The sequence below is a fragment of the Dermacentor variabilis genome, chromosome 3 (assembly GCF_050947875.1).
Source record: "Dermacentor variabilis isolate Ectoservices chromosome 3, ASM5094787v1, whole genome shotgun sequence".
NCBI lineage: Eukaryota > Metazoa > Arthropoda > Arachnida > Ixodida > Ixodidae > Dermacentor > Dermacentor variabilis.
In genome coordinates this window covers 233,494,509-233,510,173 of record NC_134570.1, presented here as the reverse complement: position 1 = coordinate 233,510,173, position 15,665 = coordinate 233,494,509, and the positions used below count along the sequence as shown (strand labels likewise).

Sequence of the window (15,665 nt, the reverse complement as noted above, 5' to 3'; positions counted from 1 at the left end):
TCGACTTGATGGGCGTTTCGAGCTTTCAGCGCGGAAAGCGATGCAGGCAAAGCCGTCTGTACGGCTGTCGAAATCGCACCCCTGCACACAGCATACTTTCTTTGGAGGCCGACGAAAGCTTTAAGTGTAGAGTGCCGACCCTGTTGACACGTGTACTTATCTTTATCGAGCGACCACGTTTCGCCGCTTAACAACTGTAATCGCACAGCGACGGACGTGCCTGCATGTATCCGACGTTTCTGGAAAGTTATCGATGCTTCTGCCCGGCTGTCGTCGCCGAACCTTGTGTTATCTGATTTCATCGCGTAACGCGAATGGTGTAGAACTTTGTGGAAGGCACGCGGGTCCGAACGATTAGTCTGGAGCATTCGACGACTGCTCTATAAAAGCCGACGCGCTTGACCCGCTGATCAGACTTACGACGATCGCCGACTGTGTTCGCCGCTCTCGTTGTGCTTTAAGTGTAGCCTGTTTTGTGGGCACAGGTTCGCCCAATAAAAGCTAGTTTTTGCCTTTCACAGTATTGCTACTGTGTTCCTTGACGTCACGACCACGTGACGCTATCGTCGGACGCCAAGCTCGTCGACCAGCGCAGTCGCACGAAAACAACTACACTGAACTACACTGAACTAAACTGAACAGATTAAGAAGCGATGAAGCTACCCGCGTCACCAAATTCAGACAAACATCGACAAGCAAGAAAGCACATACTGTGAGGGGGGCGTATTTCAAGAGGTGAACTTTACGAGTGCACCTTTCTGCCCATTTCAAGACGTGCATTACATTGCGAGTGATAGTGGCGACAACGCCCCCTGTATCGATGGGCGCCGAAAATAAATGAATTTATTAATAATAATAAAATTGAATAAGCTTGTATTTTCTTAACTCGTCACGAATTTATAAAATTGACCGGGAATTTTATTTTCGTTGAGTGAATCTAACTGTGTCTCGCTTGAATTAGAAGCGCTTTTTGCTTTCCCAATGTTTGTTCCCTCCAAACATAGTCGCGCTTCAATCGCTGCTCCCGTAACCCGCCTTGCTGATGTCGGTGACAATCTATACTGAACCGTTTTTCGCCCGAGGCTTCGCGACCTATTTGGATCGACCTTGGTGAAACTCACGCCTGACTCACACAGTCGTGCCCATTCTTTTGAGGTGAAATGGTTGTATGATTTGGCGTGCAGTCTATTAAAATGCTGAGTCGCGATGAATGTGTTACGAAAATCAGGGTCACAACCACATGAGCTGCCAAATGGAAATGAGTGGGTGCTGTTAATGAGAGAGAGAGAGAGAGAGAGAGTGGGGGAGGGAGGGAGAGAGGAAGAAAAGGCAGGGATGTTATGCTTGTGTTCCCTTAACCGTGTACTATTACAACGAGCACTTTAAGCCACATATAGGTATTGACACAGGTCAATGAGATCTGCTACACGATTTCAGTACTATATGGAAAGAATTTAGTAGCGCGCATTCACCTCATTCTTTGTTTGACCCATCCTTAGCTCTCTGCCTACACTTTGGCACATATTCCTAAAAAGGAAACGCGGCAAATATCTCGTGTTTCTCGGATTTTTCAGAGGGGCTACCGCTTCACTTCGGACTTCTTGAGCACCATGACCCCCCTTTTTTTTTCGTGTGCCCCCGTTAAGACAACTTAAAGGAGTGCTGACACAAAAAATTTGAAGTCGAGATAACTTGTGGGATCGATTTAGTTGGTCACACACACATCGTCTATAAAATATCAGCGGCGAATATCGCTTAGAACATATTTAAAATCACTTTTAAAGTACGTGCGCGCAGCCAACCGCAAAGCAGAGCACCTCGCGACATTGACATCACGCGGGATTGTAAATAGCCAAGAAAACGCTACGACATGTGGCTACGTCACGAATTTTCGTTGGCTGCCATGCGGCTTACATGTGCTTTTCTCCTCTGTTGTTGCTTGTTCTAGCTGTTTGTACTTGTAGCGGGGCGCTCTCCGTGTCGCTGCAACTGCAGTTTTTGTCGTGTCCATCGGGATATTTCCCACACTATCAGCTTGACTGCGCTGCCACAACGTTCAACGCCGATTTGTTGTGTCTTACCACTGATCGTGGCCGATGCGAGGGTTTTGTTGAGGTTCGTCCTCGCCATGGCCGGCCGCAATATCTGAGTCGATTGGCCACATCGCGCGAGACACAGGTGCGATTTTCCGTGCGATCTGTCGTGCGGCGCGTCGTGTGCGACTTGCCGCATGCGGCGATTCGGGACACATGGTACGAATGAGCGAGCGGCGGGTAGCTCCGCCCAGAACCGGCGCACCTGCGTGGAAGTTCGGAATGCTGCGTAACTTCGAACAGAAAGTGAAAGCAACCGTATTTGCACAGCTATCTTGTTTGAAACAAACGATGACAACATAAACACGTCTATGCGAGCACTGTAGACGTGTTTCCGCAAGGCCGCGTTAGCAGTATCGGATCCGTTGACAGCCGCCGATGGCCAGGAGCCGGCAGGCGTAGCTCGCTGGTCCATCGAATCCGACACCGGTTGCGCTTGTGACACGATCGCTTGCAGCTCGTGTAACGAAGCGCCCATGTTAGTCGGCACAACGTGTACACAGTTATGTCACGCTTAAATTGCAGCATATTTGATTTCATTGGCGCCGATAGAAGCGAACGAGCATGCCAGGCGAGCTTGCGATCGCTGGGAGACGATGTAGGCCTAGCTCGCAGGCAGTCTATCCGGGGCCGAGGGTGCTTGCGATGCGTCCGCAGCTCGTAATAAAGCGCCTAAATTCGTCAGCACAATCAATACCTGAACATTTATGTTTCTCTTAAGTGAAATATGGTTAGTTTTCCCGGTGCCGTTAATAGCGATGAGTAAACACGCCAGTCAGGCGAGCCGCTTCGTATACAGACGATTGCTGGCGCGTCTGCGCTTACCGCGTCCGAGTAGAAATCACGCCAACGATTTACTATTTAGCACAACGTTTTATAACCTATAAAACCTATACCTATAAAGTGACCTCTTTCGAGGTCACTTTATTCTAGAAGTTATTTCGTGTCAGAAACAAATTGTAACCGATTTATGTGCCGCCGCCAGCGGGGAAAGAGGCCTGTGTTTCGACCAGGGAGAGAAAAAAAATTGGAGGACGCTTAAGCTTCGCCTTCAAGAGTGGAACGCGACAGCGTTCCCGTCGACCCGCCAAGGAGTGTAAGACAATGGGCTACGGCGCAGCGACTACGCGCCCCGCATCGGACGCGGTGAGCGTCGAGCAACGCAGCGTTCGGCGCGACAAAGAAATGTGCGTCTGAGCAAGCGACGCACGCCTGAGCCTTAGTAACAGCTCGTATCTAAGGCAACACCGCGTTCACTAGAGGCGCTTTTGTACCGCTATGAAGCGTCGAACTCGTGGCTCAGTGGTAACGTCTCCGTCTCACACTCCGGAGACCCTGGTTCGATTCCCACCCAGCCCATCTTGGAAGTTGCTTTTTATTTATGAAGTGCCTGCCGGGATTTATCGCTCACGGCCAACGCCGCGGACGCCGACGCCGACGACACCGGCTTTTCTGCGACACGAGCTCCTTAACGCTATCGCGTTAAAAGAACAGACATGATCAGAGCGGCGAGGCGCCCGCTCGCCGGCCCCGCCCCGCCGGGTGTACCACGTGGCCATGACGTTCACGCTATCGGCGCTGTCATTGGCTGCGGTCGTCCGACCGATGTGGAACTCGCACGACAATATTCAGCAAGTTGGTCGCGCACGCTGGCTGCGCGTCAGAGCATACGCCATGGCTTTTAGCGAACACGTGACCACTTTGTTTACATTCCCGTTTCTCCCGTCTCGTTGCTCTGGAACCGAAACTTCGACTGGTCGCTACAAAAAAGACTGCAAATAATTACCTGTCGCGCTCTGAAGTAAATGAGGTTTCGTGCCGTGATTACGGGGTCATTAACTACTTATTAAAGCAGAAAAAAGCACGTGGATTTTTTTTGTGTCAGTACTCCTTTAAGGGTAGGAGGCGTCTCCAGGAAACTTTGCTGAAGGCCGTGTAGGCAGGACATGCACAGCGCAGATCTAAGGACCCCTCGTCGGCAGGAACCGGTTTGGGCGAGTTCTCGTCGGCAGGAACCAAGCGGGGCAGGGTGATGACCTCGCCTGCGTCGCGGGCGAGGTCATCAATTGCCAATACTGGCAATTCCTGAGCATGGGCAGATGAGTTTCGCGTCTTTCTTTTTTCGCCTCAGTGCTCCCTTCAGCTGATAGTCAGCGTTCGTGTTGTCCACTTCTCTACTCTTGTGCATGTCCTGTCTGCACGCCTCACTTCTTTCTTGTAAGCAGTTTTAAGAAGTTTGAGCAAAGCGGTTCTTCGCCTACATACAGACAACACAGTAACGCACACAATCCGCACAGGCTTATACGGACTGGACGTGAAAAATGAGTTCTTTTTTTCTAGAAATAAAGCTAACATCATCTTCGTAAACTCTGATCCCCGGGAGCAGCAGTAATTAACCATGCAGCCTGCTTGACAATACTGAAAAAAATCAGCAACTCAGAACTCGGAAACGTAGGCAATGAATTTTTCACACAAAATCACAGCATCATGCCTTTTTCTTCATAATTCATATCTCGTTGTTCTTTTAATAAATTCCCTGAGCGCTATGTGAGACCACCTACGTTTGTTACAAGATGGTCCGCCTCGGCCGTTCTGCAAAGCGAGAAAAAGAACCGGCGATTACCAGAAGGAGGCACACAGTCGCCGGTTTACAGCGCACGTGTGCGTCCTTCCGGTCCTGCGTCTTGGTTTTCGCCGGTTCTTTTTCTTGGCTTTAGACACGAACCAACTGGCCAAGCAAATCACGCGGCGTTGACAAAGTACGCACTCTGAGAACACAGCGCGGCGTGCCTTTGCTCCGCGGGACTGGCGCGCTGCAGCTCTTTCGTTCGGCGCCGTCCGCCAACCTGCGTCAACACGATCGCCGCCAAGAAGAGCCGCGGCCAGAGCGAGATGAATGGCTCGGCCAATTGCGAGGTCCCGCCCTCGGTCTGCGCTTGTGTAGCACACGATGCAGCTCGCGGACGTGCGCCCGCTCGGCGGTCAGCAGCGATGGCTCAGCTACACAAGGATGGCAAATGCGGCACATACAGCAAGACGCGGTAACTGTTCTTACCCTCCATGCAGACCCATACGTCCATATCGGCTATACTAATTACCGCGTACAGTATTACCACATGCAAAGAGATTCTGCATGCACAGGTTCGCCGTTCTGTATTGTCCGTTTATCTGCGTTTATAGTTCGAGCACTATTTGATTTAACAACTTTTGTGTAGAATCTACGTACTACAACAAACGTTATTCCAGCGCATTCCCTTTTTTTTATGAACGCACGCGCAATCCATTTATGAACGCCGAAATGTATACCCGCTGCCTCTACACATCGCACGAAGCTTTCTACCAAACATAACGTAAAAGGTCGTTTTATTACTCGTGCTCTACTTTGATATCCGCGCTCTCATTCTAACATTAAAGATCTCGCACTTGCAGCCGCTCGATTCACTAAAGCTTCGCAGTAAACCCGGTTCTTTTTGTCCACATGTCTTTCAATAATAGACTTGGCATTGTCGTTTGCCTTCACCTAACTTCATGGTTGGCTAAGAGGAACCACTGCAGGTACGTGTCGCAGCTTAATTCTCCACTGTCAAAGCACACAACGCATTTTCTATTTAGGTGAACAATGCAAACTACCTTACGGAGCCCCCCCCCCCCCCAATGAAAGAAAAAAGAGGAAGAAGAAAATGTGATCACCCTGCAAAATAATTCTGCGGTAACAAAGCTATGGAAAGCGTAAATCTCCCTTCAAAGTTCGAGAACGTATAATGCGCAGTTTCCCTATTCGCGCTCGCAAATTTGTTCAGCGCAAGGTAACGTTTTGCCCCGGTTCTAGATAAACATGGCGCTGCACATTGCAACGTGACGGCTTTCCGTGCAGATTCCAGTACTTCGACATCGGTCACCCGATGCATACGTTAAGCACGTGTCCGATGTATGACGGGCACTTCTGTCCCAAATACACGCCTTCGGCACGGAACGCGCGCGGCACCAATTAAAAAGCATCCGCTGCCTTTTGAGGCTTCGCCAAACGCATAAAGCTCGCGTGCAACGGTGAAAAAGCATTAGAACAGATGCTCCAAACGCCCGGATGCCAAAGCGCGAGAAGTTCGGCGTCATCACGCTAGACACGCGCTGGGATGGCGCGCACGACACCGCGCCCACGTCCAGCCGCAACGCAACAAAGTGACGTCGATAATGCTCGACGAAGACGGCGGGTTCGAGCGTGCTACAGCTTGGAAAGCGCCTCGATCAAACCACGCGCGAGTCGCCAGTGAGCGTGACAGTAGTGCACGGCCGCATTTGCCGAGGAATTATTGCGCATTCGTAATAATTCAACTGTCTCTATATATGGCGCGATGTAGCTGTTCGTGACAGTAAAATTGAAAAATAACGTAATGAAAAAAAAGTGTACAGCGAGTGACAGTGGTTTGCGCGAAAGGCCCTATACCTTCCGCCTCATCGTCTGCGCTGGCAAGCAAACAGCGGCAAGAGCGAGCTCTATATTCGATAAGGCGGCAGACTGCTGCGCGTCACCGCATAGCGCAGATGACCAGTGCGCGAAAGAATGCAGACTCACAGGTCGGTGTTCCACTGTCCGTCGACGGTGTCGAAGTAGCCCCACGACGCAGCCGTCTGCGTCGACATGACCGGCCGGTCGAGGCCGCACAGCATGGCCACCACCAAGTCTTGCACGGCGCCCGCGCGGTCGAACCGCTCCAGCAGCTCGCGCGCCCGGTGCCTGAGCAGCCAGAAGAGCGTCGCGCAGCCGTGGCCCGAGCTGAGCCGCAGGTGCGAGCGGGGCCTGGGCAGGGACTCGAGGAAGCTCGCCGAGCAGCGCCCGTCCTGCCAAGTGTACAGCGCGCTCACCACGTCCACGTCGAAGCGTCCGAACGCGTTGCGCTTCCAGCCGCCTTCGCGTCTCCAGAGGACGACGCCGTGCATCTGCCCCGAGACGGCGACGCGCGTCACGCGAGCCAGCTGTTCCTTGGGCAGCTGCGACAGGCAGAACTGCAACGCGGTGCAGATCTTGTGCGCGTCCTGCTCGCTGCCCAGAGAACCCAGGTCGCTGGCGATGGTCGCCTTCGTCTCGCGCGACAGCGACGAGACCGCGGAGCCGCCTTCAGACGATACGAGGCACGCCTTGACCGTGGTCGTGCCCAGGTCCACTCCCAGGACCAGGCCCTTCGAAGAGACCGCGCGATCCGGCGACGCCGAAGCCATAGTCGTATCCTCGCTACGACGATCGCGTCTTCTCGATGCTGTACTGACGGGCTCGCCGATGGCTTCGCGGCTCCAAAGACACCCAGACGCCGAAACACGCGCCGAACACGGTACGCGAAGCACACTCGTCGATCGCAGGGTACACACGTAGCGACGCTGCGCACACCGCTGGCGTCTGCCGCAGCGAGCGGCCGGCCGAAGACAGTTTGCCTCGTTATCGCCGCCGCCCCTCCGCTTTCGGTTTCATGCTCTCTCTTTTCCCTTCTCTGGGTGGGCGAGGGAGCGTGTCCGACGAAGGAACAGTGAAGCGAAACCACCGTTCACGCAGTAGCACGCGCACAGTGGCCACCAGATGGACTCTCGCGTACGAGTGAAAGTTGTTAAATAGGATAGAGTATAACTACTTGCTTTTATAGCGATGTTCTTCAAAGCTTGCCGCCAGGGATAATGCGGCGCCTTGTTCGTAATCGGTATTTATTAAAATTTTGACACCTAAGTTGTTTAAACCGTAAATATAAAACAACACGTTAATATATATATATATATATATATATATATATATATATATATATATATATATATATATATATATATATATATATATATATATATATATATATATATATATATATATATATATAACGTCGGCAGTGATGAAAATATTGGTATTATTTCTGGCAAACGTAGGGCTATATGTTTCAGACGACAGCCGGTCCGTTTCTGCCGCGCGATTGGTTCGTTCTGGGGGCTCGTCCTTAGAGCGATCAGCCTGTAGTGTGTGGCCCGCAACGGCGGTGATCCGGTGAGAGGCTCGCGTGAGTACAGAGCTGTACGTGTGGTGCAGGGTCGCCGGTCGGAGAGTCCCTAAACGGTACGTCCATTACGCTGAGAGGTTCCGTCACTCCTAACTCGCGTACAAATAACGTTAGCAAAGTTCTATCATATGGTTCTATGCTCTATCTTTTCTGCGCGTTGAGGGGAAGGCCTCGTCGTGTCTTTGCAGGTGGTTGGCGAGGCGGCGACTCGAGAGGTGAAGCATGGACAAGGACAGAGCCAAGTTTCGCAGCCCGTTCGGAAGGCCGCACATGGCCACCAGTGGCGCCGCTTTGGCAGCATCATCGTTTCTGCCGTCGCAGAAGACTACGAAAGGAATTGTCGCAGGTAATCAGAAAACGAAAAACTAATTCGTTTTGGCTCCCACATTGGCGCGAACTCAGTTGCGGTATTCCAATTGTTTTCCGCTTTGGCCGCGGTGACGTCTAGCTCGGGTGTTCTGCATTGCCCATATGCACCGCACATACTTGAATGAGGTTTGCATTCCCAAGAATTCTTGGCTGAATGGGATGACAATGCGAGAGGCAGTTGACATCGGACGACGAACCCATTGGGTTGCCCATTCGGTGGCCGGTTTAAGAACAGCGAACTTCAGATGCTTTTTATCGCGTCCCGCCGTCTAGGAGCCTACTTTTTTTCACGCCATGTCTATCGCAAGTCATTCTCGGTTTTATCTCCAGGCCGTCTATCCGCACCGCTTGTCCGTGTGCGTAATCAGCACCAGTCCGGTCGCGCGATGTGCTGAGCGCGTGTTTACTTTCCAGTCCCCTGATTGGCCCCTCGATCGCTTCGCGTAAATTTCCGAGGACCTGGACTTTCCAGTGTGGGGACCCTCGTTCGAACGTCGAGAGCGGGCGCTCAGTTTTAATTGTAGAAAAAGTGCGGCCTCGCGGAAAATTCTCGCGTAAACGCCGGCAGTTGTTGAGCTCGTGCGCGCGCGTGCTGTAGAGCTACTCATTTTCTTCATATCAGCCGAAGGTTGCGCCGGTTACACTGGATCTTTTTATTAGGTTGCCCGGCCGTTTCGTAACAAGGACCGTCATTCGGCTGAGCGACCTTCGGGCAGTATTCCGACCTTCGACGAAATATATCTGTACCTGGCTCCTTGAAAGTCGCACTTCTCGGACTTGATTTCCTTGCAAGCTAGTTTCGCGTCACTCCGCCTGCTTTTTGTCACTTTCTTTGCCGTTGTGTCGTCTCCCGCACTCTTATTACCCCAGGGGCTTGCTTTGTGCAGCCGGATCGCGATGCACTGACACCGCGCGTGCCTTGCTTTCTCGATGGGGACGATAACAAGATCCCGGGTTTCCGCTAGGCGTCACGGCGCCTTGTTGTGCTTCTCGTGACGTCACACCCTCTGACCAAAGGGGGAAAGGGATCTCGCGACACCTTCGCCTAGCGCGTCAGCACGTAGCGAAACTCGGCCCTTGCCGAGGGCTGGCTGGCAGGCAGATGGCCTCCAGGAAGCTCGCATCATAAGTTTGCGGTGACCGAAAAAAAAAAATGCTCGTTTGAACGGGAAACCTGACCTGCGTCTATGTACTGCAGCTGTATATTTCTTTTTCATTTCCTATCAGGCAGTGCGATCAAAATATAATTGCTCTCCCAGAAATTTCAGAGCTCTAACAACATACCTGATCTCTTGAAATGCATGCTGCTGTGGGATAGGGAAAAAAATTAAGTGAGACAAGGCAGGACCAGAATTGTCAAATTCCTTGCTAGGGCTTAATTACAGCTGTCCATTTTCAGTGAAAGAAAGTTTGATGTACAGAAAGACAACACCTAGGGAAGTGCTTGTGTTCCCTATAGTGATCAACAGTGGTCGAACAAGGAATGTCACTGGTGGGGTCGACCACTGTTAATGCAATTAACATTCCTTGGGAGGTTCACACTGCTTGCGGTACGTCTGTGTGTATGTATGTATGTCTGTGCCTAACCTCTTTCCCGCCAAGTTGGGTCACTGCGTAGTTCATGGTTAAAAGGGTAGCACATCAGGCTGATGTGCCGAAGGAACCAGGTTCAGAACCAGCCATTGCACCAACTTGGGTCACTGGGTATGTAACACTGGGTATGTGCTGCTCTTCAATAAACCGCCTTGATGCCAACTTGGGTATGTATGTGGCACTGGGTAGGGGCCACTTTTCATAACCGAAGTATTAGACATAATCAATTATGCATTACGAGAAAGCGTTTGATTCTGTCAACCTCAGCAGTCGCGGAGGCATTACGGAATCGGCGTGTAGACAAGCTGTATGTAAAAATACTGAAAGATATCTATAGCGGCTTCACAGCCACCGTAGTCCTCCATAAAGAAAGTAACAAAATCCCAATAAAGAAAGGCATCGGGCGGGGAGATACGATCTCTCCAATGCTATTCACAGCGTGTTTACAGGAGATATTCAGAGACCTGGATTGGGAAGAATTGGGAATAAAAGTTAATGGAGAATACCTTAGTAACTTTGATTCACTGATGATATTGCCTTGCTTAGTAACTCAGGAGACCAATTGCAATGCATGCTCACTGACCTGGAGAAGCAAAGCAGAAGAGTGGGTCTAAAGATTAATCTGCAGGAAACTAAAGTAATGTTTAACACTCTCGGAAGAGAACAGCAATTTACAATAGGTAGCAAGGCACTGGTAGTGTAAGGGAATACATCTACTTGGGGCACTTGGTGACGGCGGATCCGGATCATGAAACGGAAATAATCAGAGTAAGAATGGGATGGGGTGTGTTTGACAGGCATTCTCAGGTCATGAACAGCAGGTTGCCATTATCCCTTAAGAGAAAAGTGTATGATAGCTGTGTCTTACCAGTACTCACCTACGGGGCAGAAACCTGGAGGCTTACAAAGAGGGTTCTACTTAAATTGAGGATGACACAACGAGCTATGGAAAGAAGAATGATCAGTGTAACGTTAAGGGATAAGGAAAGAGCAGATGGGGTGAGGTAACAAACGCGAGTTAATGACATCTAAGTTGAAATCAAGAAAAAGAAATGGGCAGGACATGTAATGAGGAGGGAAGATAACCGATGGTCATTAAGGGTTACAGACTGGATTCCAAAGGAAGGGAAGCGTAGCAGGGGGCGGCAGAAAGTTAGGTGGGCGGATCAGATTAAGAAGTTTGCAGGGATGACATGACCACATTTAGTACATGACCGCGGTTGTTGAAGTATGGGAGAGGCCTTTGCCCTGCAGTGGGCTTAACCAGGCTGATGATGATGGTGAATTATGCATCCATTATATGATAGATTACTAATCGCATTAAAGTCGCCACTCATCTTGAAAGCATGGCTGGATATTTATGGTACTGTGAATTATATTCCCCTTACAAAGGGCTTCAGGCCTATTCAAATTAAAGTGCAAGTTGCCTTAAATACTGCACACAAAGCAGCCATTCATAAGAATGCAGAGACAAAGTGATAAATGGTGGTCAAGTAAGGGATGTCCCTGGAGCCAGCATTTTGACAAGTGGGCTGTTTTCGTGCCTTATAGCATTGACTCCAGCAGTATTTCCTTGTATGACCAATGTTGATTATTACTCGATGCGCACACAAATTTTATGCAACTGTGGGGCTCTGAATTTCGTTTTTACAAACCACATGCAATATAGCTGCTGCATCTTGCCTTGAATAATTGAGCCCATAAATCTGTCCCGGCAGAAGATCGTAAATTGTAATGGATATGTGAGCAAGAGCTTGAAGTTGCACGTATATGTAATTGTCGGTATTCATGAGGTGTTAGAGTGAAGTGTTGTGTAGTGATCTTGGTGAACAGGGAAGCTCAAGCACAGCTCTCTGAAATGCTTTGATTTTTAGCATATAATGATGCTCGTTATTGGTCCTGCCTGAGTATCAGCATTCAAGAGTTATAGCTGACCCAGCTATTTGTCATAACCTCTGCAATACTGCGCAAACAAAACAATGTTTCATAAGTACGAATTGTGACTACCACCGATGCAATACACATTGCAAGAGATTTCCTTTGCAAAATATAAATTTTAATAAACGTATATCTCCTAATGCATATATTGGGAAAGGTAACAGGCACATTTTTTATTAATGGGACATTGCAACATAAGTGCCACATTTTAAGGCTCAGAAAGACTGAGGTTCTTGAGAAGTGAGACACTCAAAAAGTGATCAGTAGCTGGCGAATAAGGGCAGCCTGGCGCTGGAGCCAACATTCCAACAAACAGACTTTATTGTTGTCCTGTCAAAAACAAGTTCTCAACACGGGTGGCTTCAGCATGTGGCTTCCCTTTTTTGCAAACTATTGATCAAATTTTAAAACCATGGCTGCATTCCATTTTGATGGAGGCAGAATGCAAAAAATGCTCATGTACTGTGCGAGGGTGCATGTTAGAGAGCACTAAGTAATCATAATTAGTTGGGAGCCCCCATTACATCATATATTTTAGCTCAATAGTAGGATCTTTCCTTTTCTGTAAAGCCTGATAATTCTAAATTTTTGATCCCAAACAAGCTGTATGAAATTTGGCTTAAATCGGACTTCTCTGCAAAGTTCCGTCCTTTCGTAAAGTGCAAGAAAGAATGCGTGTGCCCAAATGCCACTACCCATCTCCAGTTAGGCGGGAGTGCCAGCTTTTGCAAGAGGAAGGCCATTTTAACTCACTCACTGTGCACACTGAATGCCGAATCCTGGGAACTCCACACGTTGTCTCCAAACAAGTGTCATGGCAGCTGGGAAATTGAATAGGCACCAACCTGAAGGCTATGGACAATGGATTGTGGATGACATGTCCTATTAGTCACAGTTGCAGTATCTGCATGAAACGGGCCTGCTTGCTTATATTTATTTCATACTAAAGTTACGCCACATGGCAACTCGGGCGGATAAAAAAAAAGCTACAACATTGTTTGCCTTGTGGTAGGTTTCCGTACCTTCGGACCTGCCGCTGCGTTTTTTCAATAGTAACCTGCCCCATGTTGTTTGCTTTCACCAGACCGTCAACAGGAGGTTTCAGTGGGCATTGGAGCAAAATTCGAGTGATATAAGGACAACAATCAGCTTAATGTATTGCGACTCGGCTCTGTTTTCCTTCCTGGTTGGAAAAGTCAGTCATTCACTGACTGCATCCCTCTGCTGAATTACTTCAGTACTGATGGGCATTTTTTGAAGAAGGAATTTTAATGATCTCCCAGAACTAAGCCCTGAGAGCAACTTTCGCAAACTCGTTTACTGGCAGGACACCTGAGCCCACTATTGAAACCTAGTGAACGCAGTGCTGACGTTACTGTGCATCGCAACATTCACTGTGAGAGGACATTTTCCCAACTGCGGTGCGTTCAGAGGTTCGAAAGGTCTAGGAGGGGCACCAAAATGTTTAAGATACAAATAATTTACATTAATTAGGGCTTGTACGACGGGGCAAAGCATCACACCTTGCGGCAATCATGCCCATGTGCGTTGCTATTTCGGATTTCCTTTTTTTTTTTCATTGGTAAAAAAAAAACAAATGCAGAGAACCAAGTAAACAAGGAATCACCTAGAACATCGGTTTGTTGTCGTTGCATGTGGTTCCTTGAAAAAGCGCAAATGATGCCTTCCAATGAGGATTTGTATAGATATATAACTTGAAAGAGCATAGGTTAGGGCGTGTTGGTATTCCATAACTGAGGTTTTTTGGCACACAAAAAGGGACGAAAGACAGTGGCAAGACGCGGACACAGTAGCGCTGTGTTCGCGTCTTGCCACTGTCTTTCGTCCCTTTTCGTGTGCTAAAAATCCTCAGTTATGTATAGATATGTTCGTCACATTACTGGCAGGCAGCTGTCCTGTGAATGATTTCACTTATCTAAATAATATGTTTGTGTCAAAAAGGAGTTCATTGCCCTTGTTAATTGCTTGTGAAAATTACCAGGAAAACCCTGAAGATTAGACTGCCGACAGCAAAAAATTCGATGGCACGTTTGTGGTTTGTTGCAGATTTGCTTAAACAGTATGTATACACGTGGGCACTTTCTGGGATTCAACAAAGGCTAAGAGGCCCCGAGCAATTCTAACACCATGTAAAAATTTCAGGATTGAGTATGTTAAACGAGGATGTTTCAACATTTGCAGTAAGGCTATGGATGTTCATAATTATTGAAACCTAATAATTAGAATAAAATTTTAAATAAGTATTTAATGTGCACCCTCTTGTGGCTGCAGGCGGCATCACAGGTGGCATTGAGATCTGCATCACTTTTCCCACTGAGTATGTGAAGACGCAACTGCAACTGGACGAACGGTCAGCAAAGCCTAGGTACAACGGCATCGCGGATGTAGTGCGCCAGACGGTGCGCTCACATGGCGTATCGGGACTCTACCGGGGGCTTAGTGTGCTTGTCTACGGATCCGTGCCAAAGTCAGCTGTCAGGCAAGTATAGCGCTTGTGCTGGCAGTTCAGTAACTCAGCCAAGCTGACGACTTGTGCCCTTGTACAGACCCGGACCTAAGTTGAGCTGCTGGGGTTGTGTGGCACGGGTGTGTTGAATGGCCAGTAGCTTAGAAGTTGACCTCTATGGCCACCTGAAAAGCCAGACATTTGGTCTCTATTCTTGAAAAGGTTGCAGAAATTTAAGCTTGGAAGGGTGTGCTTAGAATGGGACTGCATTGAAGGAAGCACATGCAAGAAAAACACTTGCCCGCCATGGTTGCTTAGTGGCTATGGTGTTGCGCTGCTAAGCATGAGGTCGTGGGATCAAATCCCGGCCACAATGGCCACATTTCGTGGGAGGCGAAATGTAAAAGCACCTGTGTATTTATATTTAAGCGCACCTTAAATAACCCCATGTGGTCAATATTAATCCCCGTAAAACCCCACGATTAAAAAAAAAAAGTAAAGGCAGAAAAATTCTGAATTGTGAATGCTTATTTTGAAATGTTTACTAATTGTGTGCCTAAGGTTGTGTGCGATGGGAGTGACAAACTTCTCGAAATCCACAACCTGTTCATGTTATGGAAGGTTCTAGAAAATTAAGTCAGTTAAATAGAGCCATGGAAGTACCATTGTAGCATTCACCTGAACATGTTAGTGAACTGACCTTAAATCATTGCATAACTTTGAACATTCGCTAGGGATTAGCCATGAACAGTCAAGTCTCATATGTGCTGTTAAGCAAGTACAGCAATGTCCCTACTACAAGTGTCATATGTCTCTGAAATGGCTTCCATGTCTTTTGCATTTGTACTTGATGCTGTGATATGACACAAATGGCACGAATTCCTCCATGCAAAAGCAGCTCAAACTCCATGCCTTGAGCAGAGATTTTTTTAATCCCTTGTTCACTGAACCACACAACCATGCCACCAAGGTCACATCAGCTCTCAAAGTAGCTTATGCTCCTGACAAATGGGCGAACTAAAGTGTTCTGGAGTAAGCCTGTTTTTATTTTTTAAATGATTATTACACTTAAGGACCTGTTATTAAAAGGAGTTTCACTGCTGACTTGCGGTAGGTAACATGTGGTCTCCTTGAATGTTTACAGTAAAGCGACATGCTGTGAAACACATGGTG

General features: G+C 48.6%; 2 protein-coding genes across 3 annotated transcripts in view; one reads left to right on the top strand and one right to left on the bottom strand.

Annotated features, from left to right (window-relative positions):
- Positions 1 to 7,575, bottom strand: part of LOC142576728 (sedoheptulokinase-like) — a 448,528-nt gene extending 440,953 nt beyond the window's left edge. Inside the window, exon 1 of the mRNA XM_075686988.1 lies at positions 6,667 to 7,575. Coding sequence (XP_075543103.1) covers positions 6,667 to 7,310 — 644 coding nt within the window. The 5' untranslated portion in view covers positions 7,311 to 7,575. The remainder of the gene's footprint in view (positions 1 to 6,666) is intronic.
- A 459-nt stretch (positions 7,576 to 8,034) lies between these two features.
- The window catches only part of sea (mitochondrial citrate transporter scheggia), a 109,156-nt gene continuing 101,525 nt past the window's right edge, over positions 8,035 to 15,665 (top strand). For both annotated transcript variants that reach the window (XM_075686985.1, XM_075686986.1), the window contains exons 1-3: positions 8,035 to 8,181; positions 8,314 to 8,471; positions 14,318 to 14,525. In XM_075686985.1, coding sequence (XP_075543100.1) covers positions 8,348 to 8,471; positions 14,318 to 14,525 — 332 coding nt within the window. In that variant the 5' untranslated portion in view covers positions 8,035 to 8,181; positions 8,314 to 8,347. The remainder of the gene's footprint in view (positions 8,182 to 8,313; positions 8,472 to 14,317; positions 14,526 to 15,665) is intronic.